At 41.3% G+C, this 23,997-nt stretch overlaps 2 protein-coding genes across 3 annotated transcripts in view; one reads left to right on the forward strand and one right to left on the reverse strand.

Annotated features, from left to right (window-relative positions):
* NECAB2 (N-terminal EF-hand calcium binding protein 2) overlaps positions 1-6,206 on the forward strand; it is a 52,420-nt gene extending 46,214 nt beyond the window's left edge. The window contains exons 9-13 of the mRNA XM_039353791.1: positions 904-960; positions 2,575-2,687; positions 3,055-3,132; positions 3,745-3,836; positions 4,503-6,206. Coding sequence (XP_039209725.1) covers positions 904-960; positions 2,575-2,687; positions 3,055-3,132; positions 3,745-3,836; positions 4,503-4,531 — 369 coding nt within the window. The 3' untranslated portion in view covers positions 4,532-6,206. The remainder of the gene's footprint in view (positions 1-903; positions 961-2,574; positions 2,688-3,054; positions 3,133-3,744; positions 3,837-4,502) is intronic.
* A 115-nt stretch (positions 6,207-6,321) lies between these two features.
* SLC38A8 (solute carrier family 38 member 8) lies at positions 6,322-21,149 on the reverse strand. 2 transcript variants are annotated; one of them, XM_039353789.1, is made up of 11 exons: positions 18,776-21,149; positions 14,431-14,621; positions 12,899-13,097; positions 12,295-12,448; positions 11,454-11,558; positions 10,208-10,259; positions 9,006-9,120; positions 8,430-8,433; positions 8,082-8,278; positions 7,835-7,886; positions 6,322-7,525 (listed from the first exon to the last, which is right to left on the reverse strand). In XM_039353789.1, the coding sequence occupies exons 1-11, from the start codon at positions 18,942-18,944 to the stop codon at positions 7,423-7,425; spliced, it is 1,341 nt and encodes a 446-aa protein (XP_039209723.1). In that variant the 5' UTR covers positions 18,945-21,149; the 3' UTR covers positions 6,322-7,422. The 2 variants fall into 2 exon arrangements, with proteins under 2 accessions (XP_039209723.1, XP_039209722.1); XM_039353788.1 differs by having other exon boundaries at positions 8,430-8,577.
* Between the last annotated feature and the right edge of the window lie 2,848 nt (positions 21,150-23,997).

Below are 23,997 nucleotides of genomic sequence, written 5' to 3' on the forward strand. Positions count from 1 at the left end.
TGGAAGACAATATATCCATTCCTGGCAGAAATTAAAAAGTGGAATTAGATGAAGAGGAGGAATTTCATAGTTTTGAGGATTCATAAAGCGTGACTACTTGAAGCATTTTGATAACGAATGTGGGAAGAGTCAAAACAATTCAAGGGAGCGGCCCCTCCCCATTTGTAACAAGTGAGGTAGACAAAAAAGAGCACAATCTTGACAAGGTTGATGGCCTCAGTTGTAGTGGTGTGATGAGTGCACCATTGGAAGACCTGAAGGAGCCTATTCTCCAAAGCACCGGAGGGCAGGACAAGAAGCAACGGATGGAAACTAATCAAGGAGAGAAGCAACCTAGAACTAAGGAGGAATTTCCTAACAGTTCGATCGATCAATCGGGAACAGCTTCCCTCCAGAAGTTGTGGGTGCTCCATCACTGGAGGTTTTTAAGAAGAGACTGGACAGCCATTTGTCTAAAATGGTATAAAGCCTCCTGCTTAATCAGAGGGTTGGACTGGAAGACCTCCAAGATCCCTTCCAACTCTGTTACAGTCTATTATTCTGACCATTTTGGTAACAGAGGATCATGGAGAAAAATTTCCCCAGGCAAATATCTCCACCTAAAATTGTATAGTCTGAAAGTTCACAGCCCCTCGTTGCGTTTTCCCAAGGGAAAAAGGGAGAAAGCTTTCTTCTCCATCAGAAGTTCAGCCAAGGTGACCGTTCAGCTTTTAGTAACGGGGAGATTAGACAGAAACTCTTGCTGGTCTACTGCCAATCACACAGATTAGATCCAAAGCCTTTCATCCCTGATTAACATCTCAGGTTTTCGTGGGAGAAGTTACCAGCCAGCTGCTTTCTTTCTTCCCTCCCTGCTGTGTTTGATTTCCATAAAATTATTACTAATAATTTTCTCCCCAACAGACTCTTTGGTTTGACCTGCATCAACGGCTGTCAGACAGCGAAAACACGGCCTGTGCGGTGAGCGTCATTTTTTTGTTTCATCCCATATGGGGCTATTGGGATTGAGAGAGAGCATGCTGCTTTTCTGTGGGTGCCCCTTCCCTTTCAGAGGACAGTTAGCCCTGAGCTTTCCATGCGTGAAAAGACCAGCGTTGTTGGTCACTGAATGCTGTTGTGCTTAGTGTCAGGTCAATGATCAGGTGCCCAGGCAATTGGCTGTTTTGGATCCAGAGACAATAAGCCCATCGGTAAATAAAGGGATTTAAGCTTTGGCATGCTGTTCTGGGCCACAGCTGCCCCCAAAGCCACTGCAGTCCTAGGCTGCCTTGACAGAGAGATAGAGTCTAGGTCAGGAGAAGTGTTACTACCACTTTATAAGGCCTTGGCAAGGCCACCTTTGGAATACTTGGAACTTGGAACAGTCACGAAACAAACTGTTGTAACTCAAGGAGTACCTGTATACAAAGCCATCCCAAGAGAAGAGCAAAAAACTCAAATGGATTGAAACATCCTGTTTCTTCCTTGGGAAAAAACCTGAGAACTTAAAAAAAAACAAAAACCGAAGCACTCTAAAGCTTTAATTAAAAAAAAAAGAAGAAGACTCAGCCGAAGGGGGAAAAAACTGGCATAGAATAATAGAAGCAGATAAAAATAAAAAGAATATGGCCTTTGGGGCTAATATCATGTTCCACCCAGCAAAATATAACCAGAGTAGCAAGTATAATTTCTGCACAGCTAGAGGAAGAAAATGAAGCATTTAGTGGAATCTCATAAGATCTCATGCAACCAGTTTCCTCCTTGGAAATCAATAAGCCATTAACTTTATTGACAAAGGGAAACTAATAATTGGGAATAGATTCTAGCTGAGCTATTAAAAGCCAAAACCAACCAGTGAGCTTCTGCATTCACCAGATCAAAATCTAGTTATCCAAAGGCTGGCCTCACTCTGGAACTATTCTGGTCTACAAAAAATAAAAATATTTATTTCTATGGGTGACCAGCTTTGAGATATGAGCAAAGTTAACTGTGGAAAGATTGCTTTTCTAAACAAATGTAGTTGCTTATGATTAAGGAGAGAAGCAGAGAAGGAGAGAAGCAACCTAGAACTAAGGAGAAACCTCCAGACAGTGAAGACAATTAACCAATGGAACAACCTGCCTCCAGAAGTTGTGAATGCTCCAACAATAAAAGTTTTTAAGAAGAGATTGGACAGACATTTGTCTGAAATGGTATAGGGTTTCCTGCCCAAGCAGGGGGTTGGACTAGAAGACCTCCAAGGTCCCTTCCAACTCTGTTGTTGTTGTTATTCACAACTGAAATATAAAAACAGACTTGGCCAGATTGCTTTTATTCTCTCAAACTGCTCCTCAATTCAATCACCAATGAACAGTTCGTTTATGACCATTCACACTTACAATAGCACTGAAAATGGTGACTTATGACCAGTTTTCACACTTACAACCATTACAACATCCCCATGGCTATATGATCAAAATGTGGAGAATGAGTTTAGGGTGGGAAAAATAAGAGACTTTCTGGATAGAGGAGGCAAAGATTTAAGAAATAGTGCCATTTCCATGGCATTTTAATTCTTTTCCTCTTTGTTTCTGTGATCTCTATATGTTGTTTCAGTACCTTCTCTTGGTACGGAGTGAACTGACCGTTTCCCAGAAGCACCTGGGAGAATTCTGTGCCTCCCTTAAGCAGTACTTGAAGACTGTGGCTGGAGAACAGGACTGCTTCCAGTAAGTAGGACTTGACCTCTACAGGAACTGGTGACATGGCACATTCTGTTCAGTTCACTAAGTGAACCGTTGCAAATTGAGGACTATCTTTAGTATTGAACGTGATAGAGGAAGCTGCTTCTTGGATGAGTTTACTTACCGGGGTTATCAGTTAAAGCGCGGGTAACTGCATTCACACAAGTTTCCTCTTCTTGCTGGGGGGGGGGGGGAAGGGGAGAGAGAAGGCTGCAGCTTATGCTGTTTTGTACATCCAACCTGTTTCATTAATTTTGGGTTGATGAATCATCAAGATGTGGTGGGGTTTTTTTTTAACAGGTGGTTTCCCCTGCTTTTAATTATTGACCCAAATGTGTTTCCTCCGTTGCAGCGTCACCGCAGTCAGGCTTCCTGATGGGGTCACTTTCATTGTCTACGAGTTCTGGGAGAATGAGGAAGACTGGAAGAGGTAAACTGAAAACCGTAACCGCTGTCTCGATCTATTTTCTGTTTTTCCAGTCCCTTCTATTCGAGCCGCCCATGTTCTGAGTCAAGAAACCAGCTGAAGTTCTTCTCCATCCTTCTCCTTTCCTTATAAAAAAAGAGGTTGAGACTCTAGAAAAAGTGCAGAGAAGAGCAACAAAGATGATGAGGGGACCGGAGGCTAAAACATATGAAGAGCGGTTGCAGGAACTGGGCATGGCTAGTGTAGTGGAGAGGAGGACCAGGGGAGACAGGATAGCAGGGTTCCAGTATTTGAGGGGCTGCCACAGAGAAGAGGGGGGGGTCAACCCTGTTTTCCAAAGCACCTGAAGGCCAGACTAGGAACAACGGATGGAAACTGATCAAGGAGAGATTCAACCTAGAAATAAGGAGAAATTTCCTGATTAATTGGGAGAACAATTAATCAGTGGAACAGAAGTTGCCTTCAGAAGTTGTGGAGCTTCATCACTGGAACCTTTCAAGAAGAGACTGGACTGCCATCTGTCAGAAATGGTGTAGGCTCTCCTGCTTGGGTGGGGCGTTGGAATAGATGACCTACAAGATCTCTTCCAACTCTGTTACTCTGTTACCTCCACAGACACCTCCAGAGTCCTGTCTGTAAAAGCTTCCAGCATGTAAAAGTGGATACGCTGAATCAGCCAGAAGGAGTTTCCAGCGTGTCGGTGCCAGGTCTGAACCCTAAGATTGTTGACAACACTAAGCTCTAGTGTGGCCTTGGTGTGGAGACAGGGCTTGCATGTCTGAGTATTTGGATAAAAATAAATGTTTCCTTGGAAACTAGCTTGAATCCTGACACATCCCTAGTTTTTTTGGCAATGGAATAGAAAGTGGTCTGGTATTGCCTTCTTCCAGGGTGACTGTTCAGTTTCCCATTATAGATACAACACTGGCTTTTCCTGGTGGTCTCCCATCCTATTACTATCCATGGCTGATGCTGCTTAGCTTCTGTGTACCTAGAAACCTTGGTTTTGCTGAAGCCACGGCATATAATACCAACTCAAAGTGGATGTGATTTGTTCACTATACGAGATTGCATTGAATTTTTGAAGGCCAAATGGGCTGAGTCAGCTTTACTAGCTGAGTTCCCACAACATGCTGAAACGGGTTGAAATGGAACCCGACGGTTCATGGCTCAAGGGGGCCCTGTCACTGTTCAACAGGTTATGTGAAGGAGATTGTTGTGGAAGGACATGTCTTGAATAGACATTCCAAGTAACGTAACCATGGGAATGGTATTTTGTTAACCTGGATTTAGATGTTGCGTGAAGCCAGTCTTGCTGGCAGCAAAGGCAGGCAATATATATAATTCCCTACTCCTTTTTTTTTTCATTGTAGCTGCCTGGTGCACCCTCAACCGGGACTGAACTGGAGAAGACAGTGTCTCAAAGGGAAGTTCAGATGGGTCCCCTTCTCCTTGCCTGGCGGGTGCCAACGTCCTTTCCTCTCTTCATCAGAGAAGCACACTCTTACCTTTTCTAATAACTTCATTACCAGTGTCGTCTCTTCTCCCTCCCTTCCTTCCAATGCATTTCTGTCTAGAACTGAGATTTGTTGGCTCTTTGAAGTGAAGGAAGGAACAACAAGAAGTCAATCTTCCAACCAGCCCTTGGCCAGAAAACCATTTTTTTCTCCCCTAAGCTGTACCCAAAACCTCTAACAAATTCTGGTCCAATAGCCACCAGAGAGGAGGGCTTGATTGCAAGCTTTAATGGAGCCCTGCTGAGAATGTATGGATAAATTTAGATGAATTCTTCCAATTCAGATTTTCATCAAGGGTTTTCTTCCGATCAGATGGGTTGTGATGGTCTGCTTTGACAACCACATCCGGTTCAGGAATTCTGGGAGTTGAATTCCATGAGTCATAAAAGAGCCAAGGTTGCCTCCCCCTGGTCTGGGCTGTGTGTGATAGATGCCTTGCTCTCCCTCAGCCTCTATGACTTAGAGAGGAATGGTGGCTGGATTGTGGGTAAAGCTCTACCAGAGATCCTCATTCAACCATCTACTTCTAGCAAACTTCCAGAGTCTTATGAGATAAATAGCTCTTACCATTTTGTTTTTTAGGGTGGTTAGCATCAAAACACCCATAGCCTACATTTCAAATTATTTTCTTGCATAAAAGGGTGGGCAACTATTTTTCCCCCATGAGATGTAGCTTTCCTTGAGAGTAATTTCTGGTATGCCCAATGCTTGGAAAATGGAGTTGAGGCAAGGAGTGCACAGAACAGAACAAAAGTAGGTGGGGAAGTAGTCTTTTCGATATGCACACCCAGGGGTGTGCTGGTCAACGTAGAACTGGCTGTGTCAGGTCCAGTGCCACACTGCTAACCACCAAAACACCTGAGTGCCATTCTGGCCACCCCGATTCTGCTCTGCTCTCAACCAACTGACCCGGGTGATTGAGTATCTCCACAGACATCGTCTTCTTGTCCACCCAACCACTTATTCCAACAGGTTGGCACTGAGCACTCCTACAGAATCTGAATTATTCAGAACTGTTTCCAAGTTTTTTTTTTTTAAATTAGTGATAAGAGCTGCATGAGACCCTTGGAAAAACACACCACCCACCTTGCCTTATTCTTGCCTTACCTGACCGTTGAGTTCTCTCGTTTTACCACCGTTGCATGAGTCAATCAAAATAAGCCTTGATGTATTTGGACTTATCTTTCCCCCCGCACTGTAGAAAAAGTAGCACTATGTTACTTTACCAAATCATGCGAATTTTCTTCTCCAAACCGAAAACGGTTGTTTCTAACGAGACTGAAGCAGGCACGATTTCATAGAACAAGGGAGCCCCCCCTCCCCCTCCCCACCTCCTCACCTCTTTCTCCGGGAAATGTGGCTCATGTATTCTTCATTTTGACTGTAACCTTTGATAGCTGATGTGTACTGTTTTAGAAATAAAATGATGTAGCGCTCCAGTTTAGCACGGATGGCACAATGTCAGTGTTAGCAAACATATAGAATATAAATATGTGCCGTTGTATACAATTGATGACTAAGTACAAGTAATCAAATAAAAATGAAAAAGATTAAAAGAGACCTTTGGGTTCGCCTTCATTTCCTCGCCGTCTCTCCTGGTAAGACCCCTGCTTCTCAACCGTGGCAGCTTTCAGATGCATGGACTTCAACTCCCAGAATTCTCCAGCCAGCATGAATGCGGCTCTTCGACTTGGTTTGCGCTATGGATTCTACCATTCTGATTCACAGGGGAGAGTTCATGCTCAGAGTAAGGCCATCCTGATAACATCTGTGCTTGTCCAATTGTCTCCGATAAGCAAAGATGCAAAGAGCAGGTGGATTTCAGGTAATTAGACTGTCTTGTCACTCTGAACCATCGACTTACAACTGCAGTTGAGCCCAAAATTTGAGTTTTGCCCCATTTGATGACCTTTTTTTGCCACTGTTATTAAGCGAATCAAGAATAGAATAGAATAGAATAGAATAGAATAGAATAGAATAGAATAGAATAGAATAGAATAGAATAGAATAGAATAGGACTTCGGGAAACGGCATCCACACAGAGAACCAGATGTTCACTTATCTGAATCCTACCACTGCATGTGGGATGCTGTAATCCATTATAAATGTGAGCCACCCAAATTGCGTTCATGTCACTACAACAGTCATAAGTTTGAATTTAGTCAGAACTGACTTTTTAGGAGGCTGTTATTAATTGAAACCCTCATTAAGCAAATTGCCATTAGTTGAAGACTGTATGTAATGTACAATAAAGCCTGCCCAGGACCCACAAGAATATTCCACAAGAATATTTAAAAACAGTTCCATCCAATAAGAGAGATGACTAACATATCACTTTTATTAAGAATACTAGATAGATAAAATGTGAACATGAGTTAAATTATAACCAGATCTTCAACGTAGTAAAATCTCAGTTTAATGGGCCATTTAAATGTCACTATTACGTCTTTTTCATGATGTCATGTTCATTGCGAGACAAATGATATAATGACACCAATGCCGCCATTGTGCATAACAGTGCAACTGCTGTCAATTTTACAGTGTGAATCATTGCATCGGGAGGCAGAGGAAATAGCATCAATTGTCTGCATTATTTGCAATGCAGGCGGACTTTGGTTTGTTAAATGCCGGTGCTGCAATTCTTTGAAACTCTTTGCCTCCAAAGTCTGCTAAACTGAGATTTTACTGCATCTATCAAGGGCGCTGAGCATTGCCTCCCAATAGTCCAGTTGTGAGTGTTTCGTGGATGCAACATCACCTTTGCTGATGACTTTGGCTAGAGTTTGCGCAATATTGCCATGATGGCCGATGCTGTACTTTGTCCAAAGATGAAAGCTCCACAAAGGACAGTGATGATCCCCCAGGTAATTAGGCAGGACCTGCGAGTAAGTGGGTAAAAGAATCCATGCTATGCCTATCTTCTACAAAACCTGGATGAAGATCCAGGTTTTATAGAAATACCCAAATCTTCATTTGCCTCAGTAAAATGCAGCAGGAAGAATCGTGGAGACATTTTGCATATGGTTCCATTAAGGGAGCTGCTTCGCAGCAACGCAGGAAGGCTTCAATATATTTGATGCCTAAATTAGATAATTGGGGAATGGAACCAGCAATTAATTAAAGCAACTAAACCGTCCATTCCTTATTGTCACCAAACTTGGCTGAGGGATTGGAGTTGCTAAACATACTTGGTTCTTGGCCTGAAGGGTTCTGTCTCCATTGCAAACACCAAACATAGCCCTGAAATAAAATAGGAAGCATTCAACATAAACAATTCCTTAAAGATCTGTGGTGGCACAGTGGTTAGAATACAGTATTTCAGGCTAATTCTGCCCACTGCCAGCAATTTGATCCCGATAGGCTCAAGATTGATTCAGCCTTCCATCCTTCCAAAGGCAGTCAAATTCCTAGGAGAGGAAAGACACATTGACCTACCTGGAAAGATGAAGATGAAGAAAGCCCCAATGCCACCAATGACGCTGACCACCTCGCTGATGTCAGGCACACACAGGGCGATGATGAGGGTGACCACCACCCAAGCAGTGGTCAGCAGAATTCGCATGCACTTCTCACTGTTCTCCATCTGGATACAGCCCTGCTTGGAGCCGAGGCAAAAATCTTGGAGGACGGACCTAAACGGTTATATTGGGGCATTTATCTAATGACTCAAGAATCTGCTGACACCTTAAACATTAATCCATTTATCCCTTTAGATCCAGGGTGTTGTTTTTCTGAAACAGACCAACACCTCTGAAAAGCTTAGGAATTATTTTTGCTTCTCACCTTCCTAGAAAAAGGACAATGGGGTAGATGGTGATAATGGAGATGCCAAATAACAGCCGAGCTACAATAACCACTACATCATTTCCTGGGTAAGACATTAGGATGTCAGCAGCAACGTCAGCGCCAAATGTCAAGTAGCCATACAAACCTTGCGGGGAAATAGACCATTAGGTTATAACTAGACAATCTGACCTGATAGGTCATCATTACAGAGAGATTTCCAGTGCAGGTGGGCTGCTGCCCATTTATATATAATAGCTTGCCCTCCAGTTTGGGGAGGGGTTTTAGAATGGAATAGAATAGAATAGAGCTGGAAGGGACCTTGGAGGTTTTCTAGTCCAGCACTGATGATGTTATGTAGCTTGGGTAATGAAATGTCTCCAAGAAAACAACTAAGTTCAGAGAGCAGCAAGAACTCCACAGTCCTCTCCTCCTCCTCCCTTCTAGCACTGATAGTAATGGTAATGAAACATCTGCAAGGAAACAACTAAGCTCAGAGAGCATCAAGGACCCCTCATTCAACCCTATCTTCTGAGAGTGTGAAAATTCTGATGGAGAACGTTAAAAGGAAGATACCTGTCATGGAGTATATCAACAAGCAGAAGAGCATGGACATCACAGACACCACCATCCAGTGGGACAGTCTCTTATCGCCCAGGCTGCAGTAGATGGCCACACAGGCTTCATGACACTGGAAGACAAAGAGGTCTTGAATATACAACACAACACACAGTGCAGTGCTTGCCTAATACTTGCTTGGACTTTTTCTTTGTTTCACATCCATAAAGCTGCAGATATATATTCCTACAGTCAAGGGACCAGCCCTGCCACTATTGGCAATCCAGGTCACTGTTATTGTGAGGAGTTAGTGACATATTTTGATTTCTCCTTCATATTAAGAAAGATCTAGTTTAGAGTTCGTTCTAAACTCTAGCCTGCTCATTTTTCAGTCTTGCTTGCTGAACAAAGGACAAGGGGAGAGAATCTTTATGTAGCTTCAAAGCTGTGAAAGTCTCAGATTTTTTATTCATATCCTAGACCAGGGTTAGGCAACCTTGGCTCTTTGATGACTCGTGGACTTCAACTCCCAGAACTCCTGAGCCAGCCATGCTGAGGGGAAAGGGAGAGGCTTCCAAGCTGAGCCATGCTGGCTCAGGAGTTCTGGGAGCTGAAGTCCACGAGTCATAAAAGAGCCGAGGTTCCCCACCCCTGCCCTAGACTCATATGCCAGCCAGTCAAGGTCAGGTCTTGCAGTCCTTTGACTGTAACAAGGCCATGAGATCATGGTGCCAGATTTTCATAAAAACGGTGAGGTTTTTATTAAGAGGGAGCTTCTGCCACAGAACATAGCACTACATGCGGCTGAAAAATTGGCCACTTTGGAGGGGGCATTTCTGCTGTCATTATTAAGCAGCTCCTGGCAGCCTAGAAGAAATCTGGGTGATAGCTTGCTTCATAAGTATGCGTTGTACGTTAGGCTTTTCAATCTGTTTTCCACAAGCTCAGAGAACGAAGCTTCACCCTCATCCTACACCCAAATTACAGATATTCAGCACTATTGCAAAGTTCTCAGTTTCTTGATTTTGATGTAAACAAGGAACGGGGAATCAATGACCATTTTTTTCCCGATGGTAAAAGGGTGACAGCTACACCCAAGTTATTGCATCCTCAGAAATACATATAAATTCAAGTATCCTTTTGCAACAAGAGGGACAAAGTAAGCCTCCATAACTCCTTCGCCCCTTAAGAAAAGAAAGGAAAAATATTCACTTTGTTACCTGAAACCCAAAACAGATGGTCGGGACAACGCTGAACATGGAGGCCCAAGAACTGTGTGAGGGAAAAAAACAAAACACGGACATGCATATGAAGGTGCCAGACATTACTCTACATGGAAATAGCCAGACAGTCACAATGTATTTGCTGTCTAGGTAGGAAAATCTCCTGAAGGATTTTTAAAGAATCAATCGCCACCCCGTTGCATATTGGCTCCTTCCTTAGAGCTATCTAATTTTAATGTTAACATTTATCATTTTAATTTTTGCATTGTTGTTTTTGTTTTGTAAGCTGCTTAATGTCACTTGATGGTGAGATGGGCAGCATAGACATTTAATAAAAATAGAAGTAAATAAAAGAACATCCACCTTTGCCACCCTTATTCTATTCTATTCTATTCTATTCTATTCTATTCTATTCTATTCTATTCTATTCTATTCTATTCTATTCTATTCCATTCCATTCCAGTCTCTATTTTCTATTCTGTTCTATTCTATTCTATTCTATTCTATTCTATTCTATTCTATTCTATTCTATTCTATTCTATTCTATTCCAGTCTCTATCTATTCTATTCTATTCTATTCTATTCTATTCTATTCTATTCTATTCTATTCTATTCTATTCTATTCCATTCCATTCCATTCCATTCCAGTCTCTATTTTCTATTTTCTATTCTGTTCTATTCTATTCTATTCTATTCCAGTCTCTATTTTCTATTCTATTCTATTCTATTCTATTCTATTCTATTCTATTCTATTCTATTCTATTCTATTCTACTCTACTCTACTCTAATTCCATATTCTATTCTATTCTATTCTATTCTATTCTATTCTATTCTATTCTATTCTATTCTATTCTATTCTATTCTATTCTATTCTATTCTATTTTAGTCCAGTCTCTATTTTCTATTTTCTATTCTATTCTATTCTACTCTACTCTACTCTAATTCCATATTCTATTCTATTCTATTCTATTCTATTCTATTCTATTCTATTCTATTCTATTCTATTCTATTCTATTCTATTCTACTCTACTCTACTCTACTCTAATTCCATATTCTATTCTATTCTATTCTATTCTATTCTATTCTATTCTATTCTATTCTATTCTACTCTACTCTACTCTACTCTATTCTATTCTATATTGGTCAAGCAGATTTTATTTAGAAGAACAGAAAAGCAGTGGCTGGTGGTGAGGGTATAAATCTGTTTTCCTTGACATACCATTCACTCTATATCCATACTTACATAGCAGAATGGGGATGCTCCTGCTTAACAGCGTGATCTGTTCTGAGGTAATACTTCAGCACAATGACCACCATCAGGTAGCAGGCAGCTAAAGTGCCAAGGATACTGGAAAAGATGCGCAGAAAGAGCAAAACTGGACAAAGGGTGCAAAATATTCTGCAGCTAGTCCTCAAGAGAATCAATCTGGAACTAAGGACTAATTTCCTGTCAATGAGAACCCTTCATCAATGGAACAGAAGTTGCCTCCAGAAGTCGTGGATGCTCCAACACTGGAGGTTTTTAAGAAGAGACTGGACAGCCATTTGTCTGGGATGGTAAAGGGTCTCTTGCTTGAGCAGGGGGTTGGACTAGAAGACCTCCCAGGTCCTTTTCAACTCTGTTATTCTATTATATGTTATATGACTATAATGGAGCCTGCCCATTAAGGTCGTAAGTTTGACAATTGTAAAGCACTCATGTGACCAATCCAATTTTATTTTCTTTTTTGCAGCAGTCATTAAGTCAGGGGTCTCAAAACTTGTCCACTTTAAGTCTTGTGGACCTCAACTCCCAGAATTCCCCAGACAGCCATGCTGGCTGGGGAATTCTAGGAATTGAAGTCCACAAGTCTAAAAGTGGACAAGTTTGAGGACCCCTGGACTAGAAGATCTTTAAGGTGCCTTCCAACGCTATCATTCTGTGTTCTTGTTTTGCATCTTACTCTGTCCAACCGGGGTAAAACCTATATCCTGTTTCATTCCTCCCCAAACATATCCAGGATGTGAATCAGATCCAAGTTGGGGTGAGACTTAATCTCCGGCATACCCAGTTCCCAAATTGGGCCCTCTGAACTCTTTCTTACCTTGTATATTTTTGGAAGCCAATTTGTCTTGGGATGGAGAGGGGGAAAATAACCAGGAGGCACAAGGTAGACAAGGTGAAGCGCTGGTCAATAAACCAGGGCTGGTGAAAACGGTCTCCATTCAGAGTTTCATTGAGGGAGAAAGAATCACATACTGGAAAAGAGTTGGAAAAAGCTCAGTGTTAGAAGAGGGCAGGAATGTATCCGAAGGCTCGTGAATCTGAACAAAGGAATCAGTTTCTCTTCTGCTGCTTCACTGTTTTTTTTTTTTTTAATCTACAGGTAGACCAATCACTTCGCAATCCTTCTAACTCATAACAGATTGTGAAAAAATGGTATTTGGGGCCCTGATTCAAAAGTCCTGACTTGTGCTCCCCCACCCCCAGGCATGTGACCACATTTTGGGCACTCAACAATGGGCCAGCTTGGGCATTCTGTCCCAGAATGGCCAACTTCATGAGTGGGTATTTTTTTCTGCTGAAAAAAATTAACCCTAACCCTCTTCTACCATCCCCACCACCTCACCCAGCCAAAGAAGACTAGCAAGCACCAAAGCAGAGTTAGAAATTCCCATGGGAATTCTTTTCTGAAACCCAGGTCTCACGTTTTTCTAGTTGATCTCCCATAACTTTGAGGAAGGCCACGGAGATCATGAAGAGGTTCAAGATGAAGCACACTTCGCAAAGCTTGCCCACAGCTGACCCACAGATTTCTCTCACCACACCTTGGTAGGTTGTCTGAGTGCTGATAGAAGCAGCGTAACCCAAGATTACTAGGCCGCTGATGAGGAATATCAAAGATCCCTGCCAGGAGAGACAAAAGAACATGACACTGAAGACAAGTATTGTAGAAGCCAATTGAAAACAAGTGAGTGAAGCATGTCCCTATCCATGGTGCTGAAGGCTAAGGAGTGTTTCTAAGAATTATCTTGAGTAGCCACTACTTGCATTTCTATAGAAGGCACATGGCGGACCTCTTATCATTGACCCATACACTTGATACATTAGACTAAGTTCACACAACATGCTAAACCCAGGTTAGCTCAACATATTGTCCACATTTACATTCCATGATATGCCCAAATCATCCACATTAACATGAAAGCCTGGTTCACCCAACAAACCTGGTCCATGACCAGGTTTCCTCAAAACACCAGATCACAAACCCCTCTTAGTCTAGGAATGTGATGCAAACCAAGTCTTCATTCTTAAGAGGAATCAAATTATTGCTGCTTTGGATTTATTGTGCATTTTCCCATTAATCCTAGCGCCTAGTCCCTACAAGATGAACAAAAAGTGAAATTAATGTCATAGCTTACTTATAGTGTCATAGAATCTTAGAGCTGGAAGAGACCTTGAAGGTCTTCTAATCCAGTGCCCTGCCCAAGGAAGAAGACCTTATTGCATCATGAACAAATCCAATCTTTCTCTTGAAGACCTCCAGCAATGGAGCACCCACAACTCCTGGAGGGAAGCCATTCCACTCATTAATTGTTCTGTCAGGAAATTCCTCCTTAGGACTTGTAAGGAAAGAAAAAGCAAGACAAATTTTCTCCCCAAGACAAATTGCTATGCAATAAATTAGTAGGCTATTTTTAACCTCAGTTCCTGAAGGAAGAGCTGAAAAGTAAACTTTGGCTCCAATTTTCATCTTCACAACAGCTCAGATAAATAGCTTCTGATAAATGATAACAACTGGCTTGAAAGTATGCTTCATTCTCCAGGGCTGACAAGTTCATCTTTTTCTTAGATGTTTGAGAAGTTGGCCGGTTCTTGCTTGATTTGTAGCTCTCAGACAAAAGTGTCCATCAGAACTCAGCCCTCCATGATTTTGGCATTGGCTGAATATTACAAGTTTTCCACCAAAAGAAATAGGTAGCCCAATCCTCCTTGAAGTTCAAATATATGGATTTTTTTTTTTTACAAGAAAGTTAGTAAAATGTGTTAAGGTCTAAATTTTTATGTCTAATGTACAAGAGGCCTCAGGTAGTCCAATCTACAAGAGGCCTCAGGTAGTCTAATCTACAAGAGGTCTCAGGTAGTCCAATCTACAAGAGGTCTCAGGTGGTCCAATCTACAAGAAGTCTCAGGTAGTCCAATCTACAAGAGGTCTGGAGAGCTTTCCGTTGGCACTTACCAGCTCCACAGAGATCGCTGGGGCCATTCCGCCAGCTTTATTGAAGGCCCAGGGGAAATTCAGGAGCCCTGCTCCAAGGGCAGATTTTAGCAAGATGAAGACGGCACCAAATGAGGAAAGTTGGGGGCTATCAGACTCCAGAGATGGCTTAGCTAGCAAGCTGATGCTCTCTCTAGCCAACTCCTCCATGTCTGAAAAGAAAAGGAGGATGGGGTGTTTTATTGCTAGCAGATCTAAGTAGACTTCAACAATTCCACAATACTTCTCAAGGAAGTCAATCCGTCCATGGCTTTGCAGAAAAGTTTAAAAGATTTTCTCCATCTGGGAAAAAAAATTGACAAAGTAAAGGGAAGAAGGGCTTCAAAGGTTTCTCCTCCACCCACCCCTCACCCCACTCATGAGCCTAACCTTATTGAGGAGGGTGGATGAGAAATGAGAGGGACATGTGAAATAGAGCAAAGGAATGTGAAATGACATGAACATATGCAAATGTTAAAAATAAATGAAGAATCTCTAGGCAATTTGCGGCCCCCAATGAACGCTTAATTTAATTAGAAGTTTCACTGGGAGAGGTTAAAAGTGGACATTCTCTAAATATCAAATGTGCTAGAGATTCTGCAGGGAAATGTTTGCTGACTGGGGCCAACTTAAACCAGAGCCAAGGTGTGCAAGATGGCAGCACCCAGACTTTGGCTCAATATTCAGATGTTCTCAAGATGTTCAGCTCAAGGTTCCTCAACCTTGGCATCTTCAGCATGGTGGGTGGGGAATTCTGGCACCTGAATGTCAATGAAGATTCTCAGTCATTCAGATAGAGTTGTCTGGAAGTTGAGACGTGGGAACAGGACTTTTCTTTCTTTTTGGTTGGAAATGCTTTGCTGCTTATCTAAGTAACTTCATTCTGAGCAAGTTGGTTAGGGCGACCTCCATATATGTCCTCCAGGTTGTTTTCATGTGTCACCTACTCTGAATAGGCTCATTAGGTGAGAAATGAGACCACCCTGAAGGACATATATAGAGTCCCCCTTAACCAACTTGCTTAGACGGAAGAAACTCCTTGGATAAGCAGTGAAACGTTTTCAATCAAGAAAGAAAAGTCCAGTTGCCTTGACTCAACTTCTAGTCTAGTACCTGAAGGATCCAATCTGGGTTGGTCATCGAGGTCCAGAGGTTTAGTCTTCCAAACTTTTGGACTCGTGCTGGAGACAATCCTTACGGAACTTCTCTCTCACGAGAATGGTGGAGAAGTTCCCTGAAGATTGGCTCCAGCACAAATCCAAAAGCTCAGAAAACTAAACCTCTAGTCCTGGAGATTGACCCAGTTTGAAATCCAACAATATGATCCTAGGACATGTATATTTGCCTTCATTTGTGCTAGTATTTGAACCCCCCCATCTTACATTGGGTGACAGTTGAAATATTGAACTGGTCATCTTAAGGCTGTGGACCCCCGAGCTTAAGTCTTCAAAGCAGCTTCTCTGACCTGTCAACAAATTTCAGAAATCCAAGCCGATTTGACCACGTGCTTTCAAAGTTGAGATTTCTGGGACTTGTTTGTAGGCAATGTTTCGGACAAAACAACAGATGTCCAAGAAGTTGGGTATGTACCAAAATGTCCAAAAAGCCAAGGGGTGCATGAGGAGGCCCAGACTCTTTTGTCATGCTTTACAACTGCTGCATTGTTTGTATTGTATTGTATTGTATTGCATTGTCATATCATATCATATCATATCATATCATATGTATTATTTTGGCTCCATCTTTGCAGATTTCCATTTGTTGTCAAAGTTTCAAATAGTTTAGGCAGACAACATGCAGACATCATAAAGGCCAGCTCCCAAATGAGCATCACAAAGTTAATCATAAAATGACCTGCCTTCACTTGGAAATGTTATAGTTTTTTAAAAAAACCAAATATATATCAAATAAAAAACACCAAGGCAACATATCAGGAAAAAGCCACACAGTTCAGAGCAATTTTCAAAAGCAGAAGGCACCGAAAAGTGTGGAATAGCGTGGGTGGATGTGTTAAAAAATACGAGTATTTTAGCCCAATTGTTTGCCTATAGAACCCAGGGACAGGTGGATTAGTCTACAGAAATTATACCAAGAAATTAAAAAGAGCTCGATTTGTCAGAACCAAGGCCGGCTTCTTTGGTTACCTATCACCAGATCAGTAATTCATTTTTTACTTCCTAGCCATGTGACCTTCTGATCTCGGTAAGCAGGATAAAGAGGTTTTAATCAGCTGCTATAAAGAATTATGAATGGCTAATTGTTCCTGTCATCCTGATTATGTCTTTGCAAGCTGCTGCGTTCTGAGCCATTCAAAGTGTCCCTTTCAGTCATCAGTGGTCCACAAAGGAATGCTTTAATTGGCTGGTGCGATTCAGAATTTAGCCATTGGGCTGGAAATAAAAGGCTTGGCCAATAAGGGAGGCTCAGCACAGACTAGCACACTTTGATATAATTTTGCAGGGTGGTGATGGTGGTGGGGAAATTCAAAGCGTTTTGAGAACTTTTACTAATCTTGCCTTCATGACACTCCTGAGTAACAGCCTAGGGGCTATTTTATTTATTTTTTTATTTATACCCCACCTTTATTATTTTTACAATAACTCATGGTGGCAAACATATGCAACACACCTTCCCTGTTCTTCTATTTTTCTGTGAGATGAATTGGGTTGAGAGTGACTGACCCAAAGTCACCCAGTTGGCTTTCATGCATAAGGCAGGACTAGAACTCACCATCTCCTGCTTTCTAGCTTGGTGCCTCAACCACTAGACCAAACTGTCTCTCCTTGACTATGTATGTCTTGGCCAAGGGAACTGGCCTGCAGGCTCTCGCCTCTCATCCCTTGTAGCAATTACTTAAAAAAAAAATACAGCCACTGAGAATATATTCTACATTGTTTCTACTTATTTATCAATAATTCTCAGTACACTAGCATAATTTAACTGTACATGAAAGCTACACAAACTTTCTTCTCTAATATTAAAGTAAGGATCATGATATGACTGGAACGAACTCCAGTCCTTTTTCACAAATGAGGCAAAATTAAGGGTTGAAAATGAAAGTGTTTGATTACAGTTGCCTCTTCATTCTCTTGTCAGTAAAGATGGAAGCAGAGCCACATAATGCTGAAACACAGTTTATCATTATGCACAAACCAGTGGTGGATTTAGCTGAGTATTATCTCTCTCTGTGGGATGCCTGTCTCACTCAAGGAATACATGTGCCAACCTATTTCTTCTCATACTTTTTCTCTCAAAAATGTGGGGATATTTTCTACACTGCTGTTTTTATGATGGGATCCTGGAGTGGCTTCTGCTGAGTGTGCTATGCACTGACATTGTGGTAGTACATGACTTACTTGCACAATGCTGTCAAGGTGAAATCCCCAGGACTTGTATGAACAGGGAAAATCAAGCAAGGAAATATTCAAGCAGCTATGAGAATAGAATAGAATAGAATAGAATAGAATAGAATAGAATAGAATAGAATAGAATAGAATAGAATAGAATAGAATAGAATAGAAATAGAGAAGTATGGAATGGAATGGAATGGAATGGAATGGAATGGAATAGAGTAGAGTAGAGTAGAGTAGAGTAGAGTAGAGTAGAGTAGAGTAGAGTAGAGTAGAGTAGAATAGAATAGAATAGAATAGAATAGAATAGAATAGAATAGAATAGAATAGAATAGAATAGAATAGAAATAGAAATGGAATGGAATGGAATGGAATGGAATGGAATGGAATAGAGTAGAGTAGAGTAGAGTAGAGTAGAGTAGAGTAGAGTAGAGTAGAGTAGAGTAGAGTAGAATAGAATAGAATAGAATAGAATAGAATAGAATAGAATAGAATAGAATAGAATGTAGAGATAGAGAAGAATGGAATGGAATGAAATGGAACAGAACAGAACAGAACAGAATATAGAGATAAAGAAGTATGGAATGGAATGGAATGGAATAGAATATAGAGATGGAATGGAATGGAATGGAATAGAATATAGAGATGGAATGGAATGGAATGGAATGGAATAGAATAGAATATAGAGATAAAGAAGAATGGAATGGAATGGAGTAGAATAGAATATGGAATGGAATAGAACAATAGAATGGAATAGTTGGTAGGGACCTTGGAGGTCTTCTAGTCCAATTGCTGCTCAAGCAGGAGATCCTATAACAGTTTAGATATAAACTGTATGATGAACAGCTAAGAAGTTAAAATGGGCAAAAGAGAGAAGATACATAATTTTGAGCAATGGGCAAAAGATTTAATTCCAGACCAATTTATATCAGGCATAATACATTAAAAGATGAGCTGTCAAGAGATAAAGATTTTACCTTTTCTGGTTTTTATAATTGCAACAAGATGAAGCTCGGTATGAAAAGACATCTGCTTTCTTCGGGATCCTTTCATCAAATACTTTTTGCCTTTATTAAACTGTCTAATCTCTGCCATAATCCCCAAACAGATAATGATGCACCGAGTAATTTTTACTCTGCCCTTCATGCTATCCCATAATCAACCTGTTGACTATTCCATAATCAAGCTGGGTTATAAAAAAAAAATAAGATCAGATTCACCCCAATAGGATCCAAGAAACCAAGATGAAGATGAAACACATTTTTTAGACTTTAGAAAGATGTTGCAGCTTTGATCTTCTGCCAGAGATTAAAGCTCTTTTTAAAGCTCTAACATTTAAGAGTTTTAATGCAGGGCAGGAAAAAGGTGTGCGTGGGAGAGTTTTAAAGGGAAAAAAATTAATCATTTGCACAAGTTTTTGGACTCTGGGCATTTAACAAGTTAGAATATATGGTTCTCCCTCTTCACAAAAGATAGATACGCAGAGGCAACAGAGACCAAGAACAGAGAAAAGATGCCAAAAGGAACGTAGGGGTGAAAGTAATAAACCAGGGGATCTGGCGTTTTTAAAATAATTGGATGGATCCTATGTCAGAGTCACTTGTTCCTTAATTTCAAAGATGCTTAAACTGCCAATGCTTTGCAGAGGACAAACTGTGCTTTGGAAGTTTTTGCGAACTATGAATCACAGATAGGCTAGCCAATGAAAAACCTAAGTGAGTTTAAGATTTGAAAGCAGCCATTTTTCAACTCAGGTTCTGCACAAGATAGCAACTGAGGAAAAAAAAGTTTGCTGTTGTTTGTTTAAATTACACATACTGCGCAGTGGGAATTTTTACATGTCGCAACTCAGCTGTCAGCCTGCTGCTTTGCTGGTGTTGTAAATGTTATAGAACATAGGTTGTGCTGGGTAGAGGTGAACTGTACTGTGAAGTTTTTATATTTTTTGGAGATGCTTTAGGCAGGGCATCCAGTCTAACTGAACTAACAACGGATCATGAACATATCTAAGATTAAATGTCCTAACCTTCCAGATATGGCAGAGATGCCGATTCTGTCAGTTTAGGGATTCAACAGAGGTCCATCCAGAGAAGGCTATATCAGGAGGAGAACACAGAACATTGAATAATAAGATTGCAAGAGATCTTAGAGATTGACTCTAGTCCAATCTCCTGCTCAAGCCAGAAACCCTGTGCCACGCCGGATAAGTGGCTGTCCAAAACCTTCTTGAAAATTTCCACTCACAACTACTGGAGGCAAAACCAATAAAGCATCCTTGACAGGTGACTGTCCAGGCTCTTCTCAAAAGTCTCCAGAGATGGAGAAATCACAACGTCCATTTCATGGTTCACGGAGCATACCATCAGCAATACAGCTCCCTTTTCAACAAAGAGTCGATGCTAATCCTGAAAGAGTTTAGATCCTGGTTCAAACCTAGTGACATTTTCTGTTAACTGTGTACACAACTTTACATTGCTATCTTACCAGAACAATGAGACTATTTAAAAAAAAAAAAAACAAGAAAGAAATCCAGGTAGCTTAAGTTCCTCTCGTAAATCTGTTTCCCTTAATACCCATCATTCGGTTTTAACACCTCTTCCTCTGGTTTTTCATTCCGTATCAGAATAATCATGGTAACCCTTCTCCTGAAACTTTGAAAGGACAAGGTCTGTTTACACACGCATGCCTTCGCAAGGACGTTGGCTGCGGCTCTCCCCATTATCTCTTACCTTCCTTCTTGCCCTCAGAGGCGAGAACAATGATCCTTGATCTGCTATCTGATGACCATGGTTGACTCTAAGCCCTTGAGACATAATTGGAGCAGATATTACACTTCTGGGGACCTCTCTTTGCCCATGAACAGTTCTAAGTGCACATCGATCACTCTAGGGGATTCCAGATGTGTGCCATCCAGCTCCCAGAATTACTCAGCCAGCATAGACTCATAGGGCTGGAAGGGACTTCAGAGGTCTTCTAGTCCAGCCCCCTCCCACCCAAGGCAGGAGTCCTTGTACCATCTCAGATAAATGGTTGTCCAGTCTTTTCTTGAAAATTTCCAGTGATGGAGCACCCACCACACTGAGAGGCAAGCTGCTCCATTTATTAATCGGCATTTCAGAAAAATTTTGAAAGTTGAAAGCTAAACAGCTGGTGGCATTCTGAGAAATAAAACCCAGTTACTTTAAAATCTCAAAATCAAAAGAAAGGTCTTGGGAATCCCACCTAAAACAACACTGCACCAATAAAGGAGACTATTTGTAGCTCAGGATTGAAATGAAGACAATGTTCTGAGGGGTCCTTGGTGCTCTCCAAGCTTCATGGTTTTTCTTGCAGAGTTTCATTATCCAAATTAGATAATATGTATTTTGCTGATGTTACCTAGTTTGGGTAATGAAACATCTGCAAGAAAACAACCAAGCTCGGAGAGTACCAAGGACCCCTCCGAACAATATTGTCTATGAAAGGGGTAGTGTGTGTGTGTGTGTGTGTGTGTGTTAAAATTGTAATTAAAAATGTAAACAATTCAATTTATAATTTTAAAATGTTCAGAAGCTGAAACTGCCAAATCTTTTCCCTTTCTCCATTAGCTCTCTTGGTTGCAATTTTAAAAGTGCATAAGTTGTTATGTGAAATTCTCAGCAATTAACTAATTTAACCTTCAGTATTCCCCTACCCCATCCCCAAAAAAACCCCCACACACAGCTTCTTCTTTTCAGGCCTAGCTATGAAACTCTGCACAAGTCAACGAAATCCTACAGGGTTTCAGAAATTGGCTTCAGTCATTTGTAGCAGAAAATAAAAGCAATGGTTTAATATAAGCTGTGATCATTGCAAGGAATCGTTTGGGCACCAGGAAAACTATGGATACTCATGCAAAACGGTGAAGTGTTCTTATAATTATGTAAGCTTGTTGTAACATAATAAAGACACAAAAGGTTTCTTTAAAGTCTGTCCAGCTCAATGCTGCCTGCTAAATCAGCAAATTCTTTTTCTTTATCCAGCCTACAAAGCGTACTTTGACTTTATCCAGCCCAAACGTTCCACCACCAACCTGCCATTTCTTTGTGACAAAACCTTTTCACAAGATCCTGTATTTTCCAGGCAAATAAGTGAAATAAACCATACTTAACCACACTGTCCTTCCAAACCACTGTGTGCAATGTTTTCCCCTTGCAGGCCCTAAGATCCTGCCGCCTGGCAGATTTCAGAGCAGAATGTACGAACATTAATCTCACCATTAATCCCAGCATTAAAAATGCACATAAGAAAAAGCACACAAAAATTCCCAGAAAGTAGTAGCAGCCGTTCTGTAGGAAAATTTCCAAATCAAAGAGGTCATTTCTTCAACATTTTCCCAGTCGGTCAATTCTTACTGTTGGCCAGTTGCAGTGCAAATTTGAAAGTTCAGGCTGATCATAAAAGATCTAAACTGTCTCTTGATTAACCTTTTCAGTGTTTTAAAAGCCAAGAATGCACCTTAAATCAGACTTACAAGAGTCTCCTTAAAGAACCTAAAGCATTCTGCTTCAGAATGCCAAATGTAGAAGACAATATTTACTTACCAAAGTATACAAAATAACAGAGTTGGAAGGGACCTTGGAACTCTTCTAGTCCAGCCCCTGCCCAAGCAGGAGACCCTGTACCATTCCAGAAAAATGGCTGCCTAAATCTCTTCTTAAAAACCCCCAGTGATGGAGCACCCACAACTTCTGGAGGCAAGTGGTTCCACTGATTGCTTTCAACCTACTGTTATTTTGAAGCTCAAATCGTTCTGTGTCATTTTCTAATTTTATCTCTAGAAACAAAATCCCTGTTAGGAAAGTTGGGCTCAAGGAAGGAAAACTTAAATTAGTGAAGTCCAACATTTAAATAATACATAGTTCTGAACCCAAGACCTTCAATGCTAGAAGCCAACATTTCCACTATTCAAAAGTTCCTTCAAGACAAACTCACCTTCTGCCAACTTCATAGACCTGTTGACATTAGCTTTCTCGGCAGGAACAACCACACACACACACACACACACACACACACACACACACACAAATGCCATTGTCTTTTCAGGAAAGGTATTTTTTCCCCTAACTTTTCCCAACTTCCCAAAGTTTTCCTAGCACTCTGTGGAACTGCAACCCAAATCCAACCTGGCTTAAGATCTGGGAGATCATCCATGCTCTGCAAAGATTTCCACTTCTATTTCATTATTACATGCAAGTAAGCCTCTTCCATTTAACCCAGTTCCCCTGCATATGCAAAGTGCCATTTTTTTTAAAAAAAAATATCACTGAAATGAAATGTTTTAAAAAGAAATTTCACCTCAAGCCATTTCTCTCAAAACGCCACAGGTTAAGGAGGCAGCGCTAAAATCCTGGGCCTGCTGCCAATCAAGCCTAACCGACACCATTGTCCTTTTCACACCTTTTCTTCTCATCCATCCCATCTTGGAAGCACCCCACCCAACGTAAAGAGAGTTCCCCCAAACCAAGCAGGCTCCATAGTCCTGGGTCTTGGCTTTGCTTCCCAAGCTGGACGCTACAAGCTGGCCACCCATCGCTCAGACCAAGATGGAAGACCAACAATGGGCCAGAAGAGAAGCTGAGGAACTCCTAGAGAGGATCTAACAGCTGCACCCAAGAAAGAAACGTGCCACTCTACCCATCTTGACGTTGGTGAAGCTGCTCCCAAGACCTTCTCCGGGGCATTCAGAAGAAAGGATTAAAAGCCCTACCTAGAGGCTTTCTTTGAAATGGAATATTTTGAGCCGGAGAGGAATTATTTTGGTATTCTCTCTTTCTCATGCTCTCTTGCTTGCCTTTAAGGTGGGGGGAGAAGAAACCCCACACAATTTGTCCATCTCAAGTTGCAGTCATAGCCACGCCCTTCCTCCTCCTCCTGCCTTCAGGTTTGGGGATTTTAAAGAGGCTCAAGACTTCACACACATATACACACACACCCTCTCAGCTGAATCAACTTGTCTGTTTAATCCTCAGTTAGCTTAAACTCACTCACTTGCAACTCTGGGTTGTTACAGGAACAATCGGTGGCCTTTTTATCAGCCAAATTCTCTTGGAATATTGTCACAGTGTCAAAAGGGACACCGGTTCCTTCCTTTCATAAGCCGTCTTCCAGATGTTCTGCTACAAAACAAGCCTTTCCACATTTTTTCCAGTCAAAAGAAATCCCAGGAATTTGGAATTGG

The sequence above is a fragment of the Crotalus tigris genome, unplaced genomic scaffold (genome assembly GCF_016545835.1).
Source record: "Crotalus tigris isolate CLP2741 ecotype Arizona unplaced genomic scaffold, ASM1654583v1 scf7180000018525.42219311030:4301911, whole genome shotgun sequence".
NCBI lineage: Eukaryota > Metazoa > Chordata > Lepidosauria > Squamata > Viperidae > Crotalus > Crotalus tigris.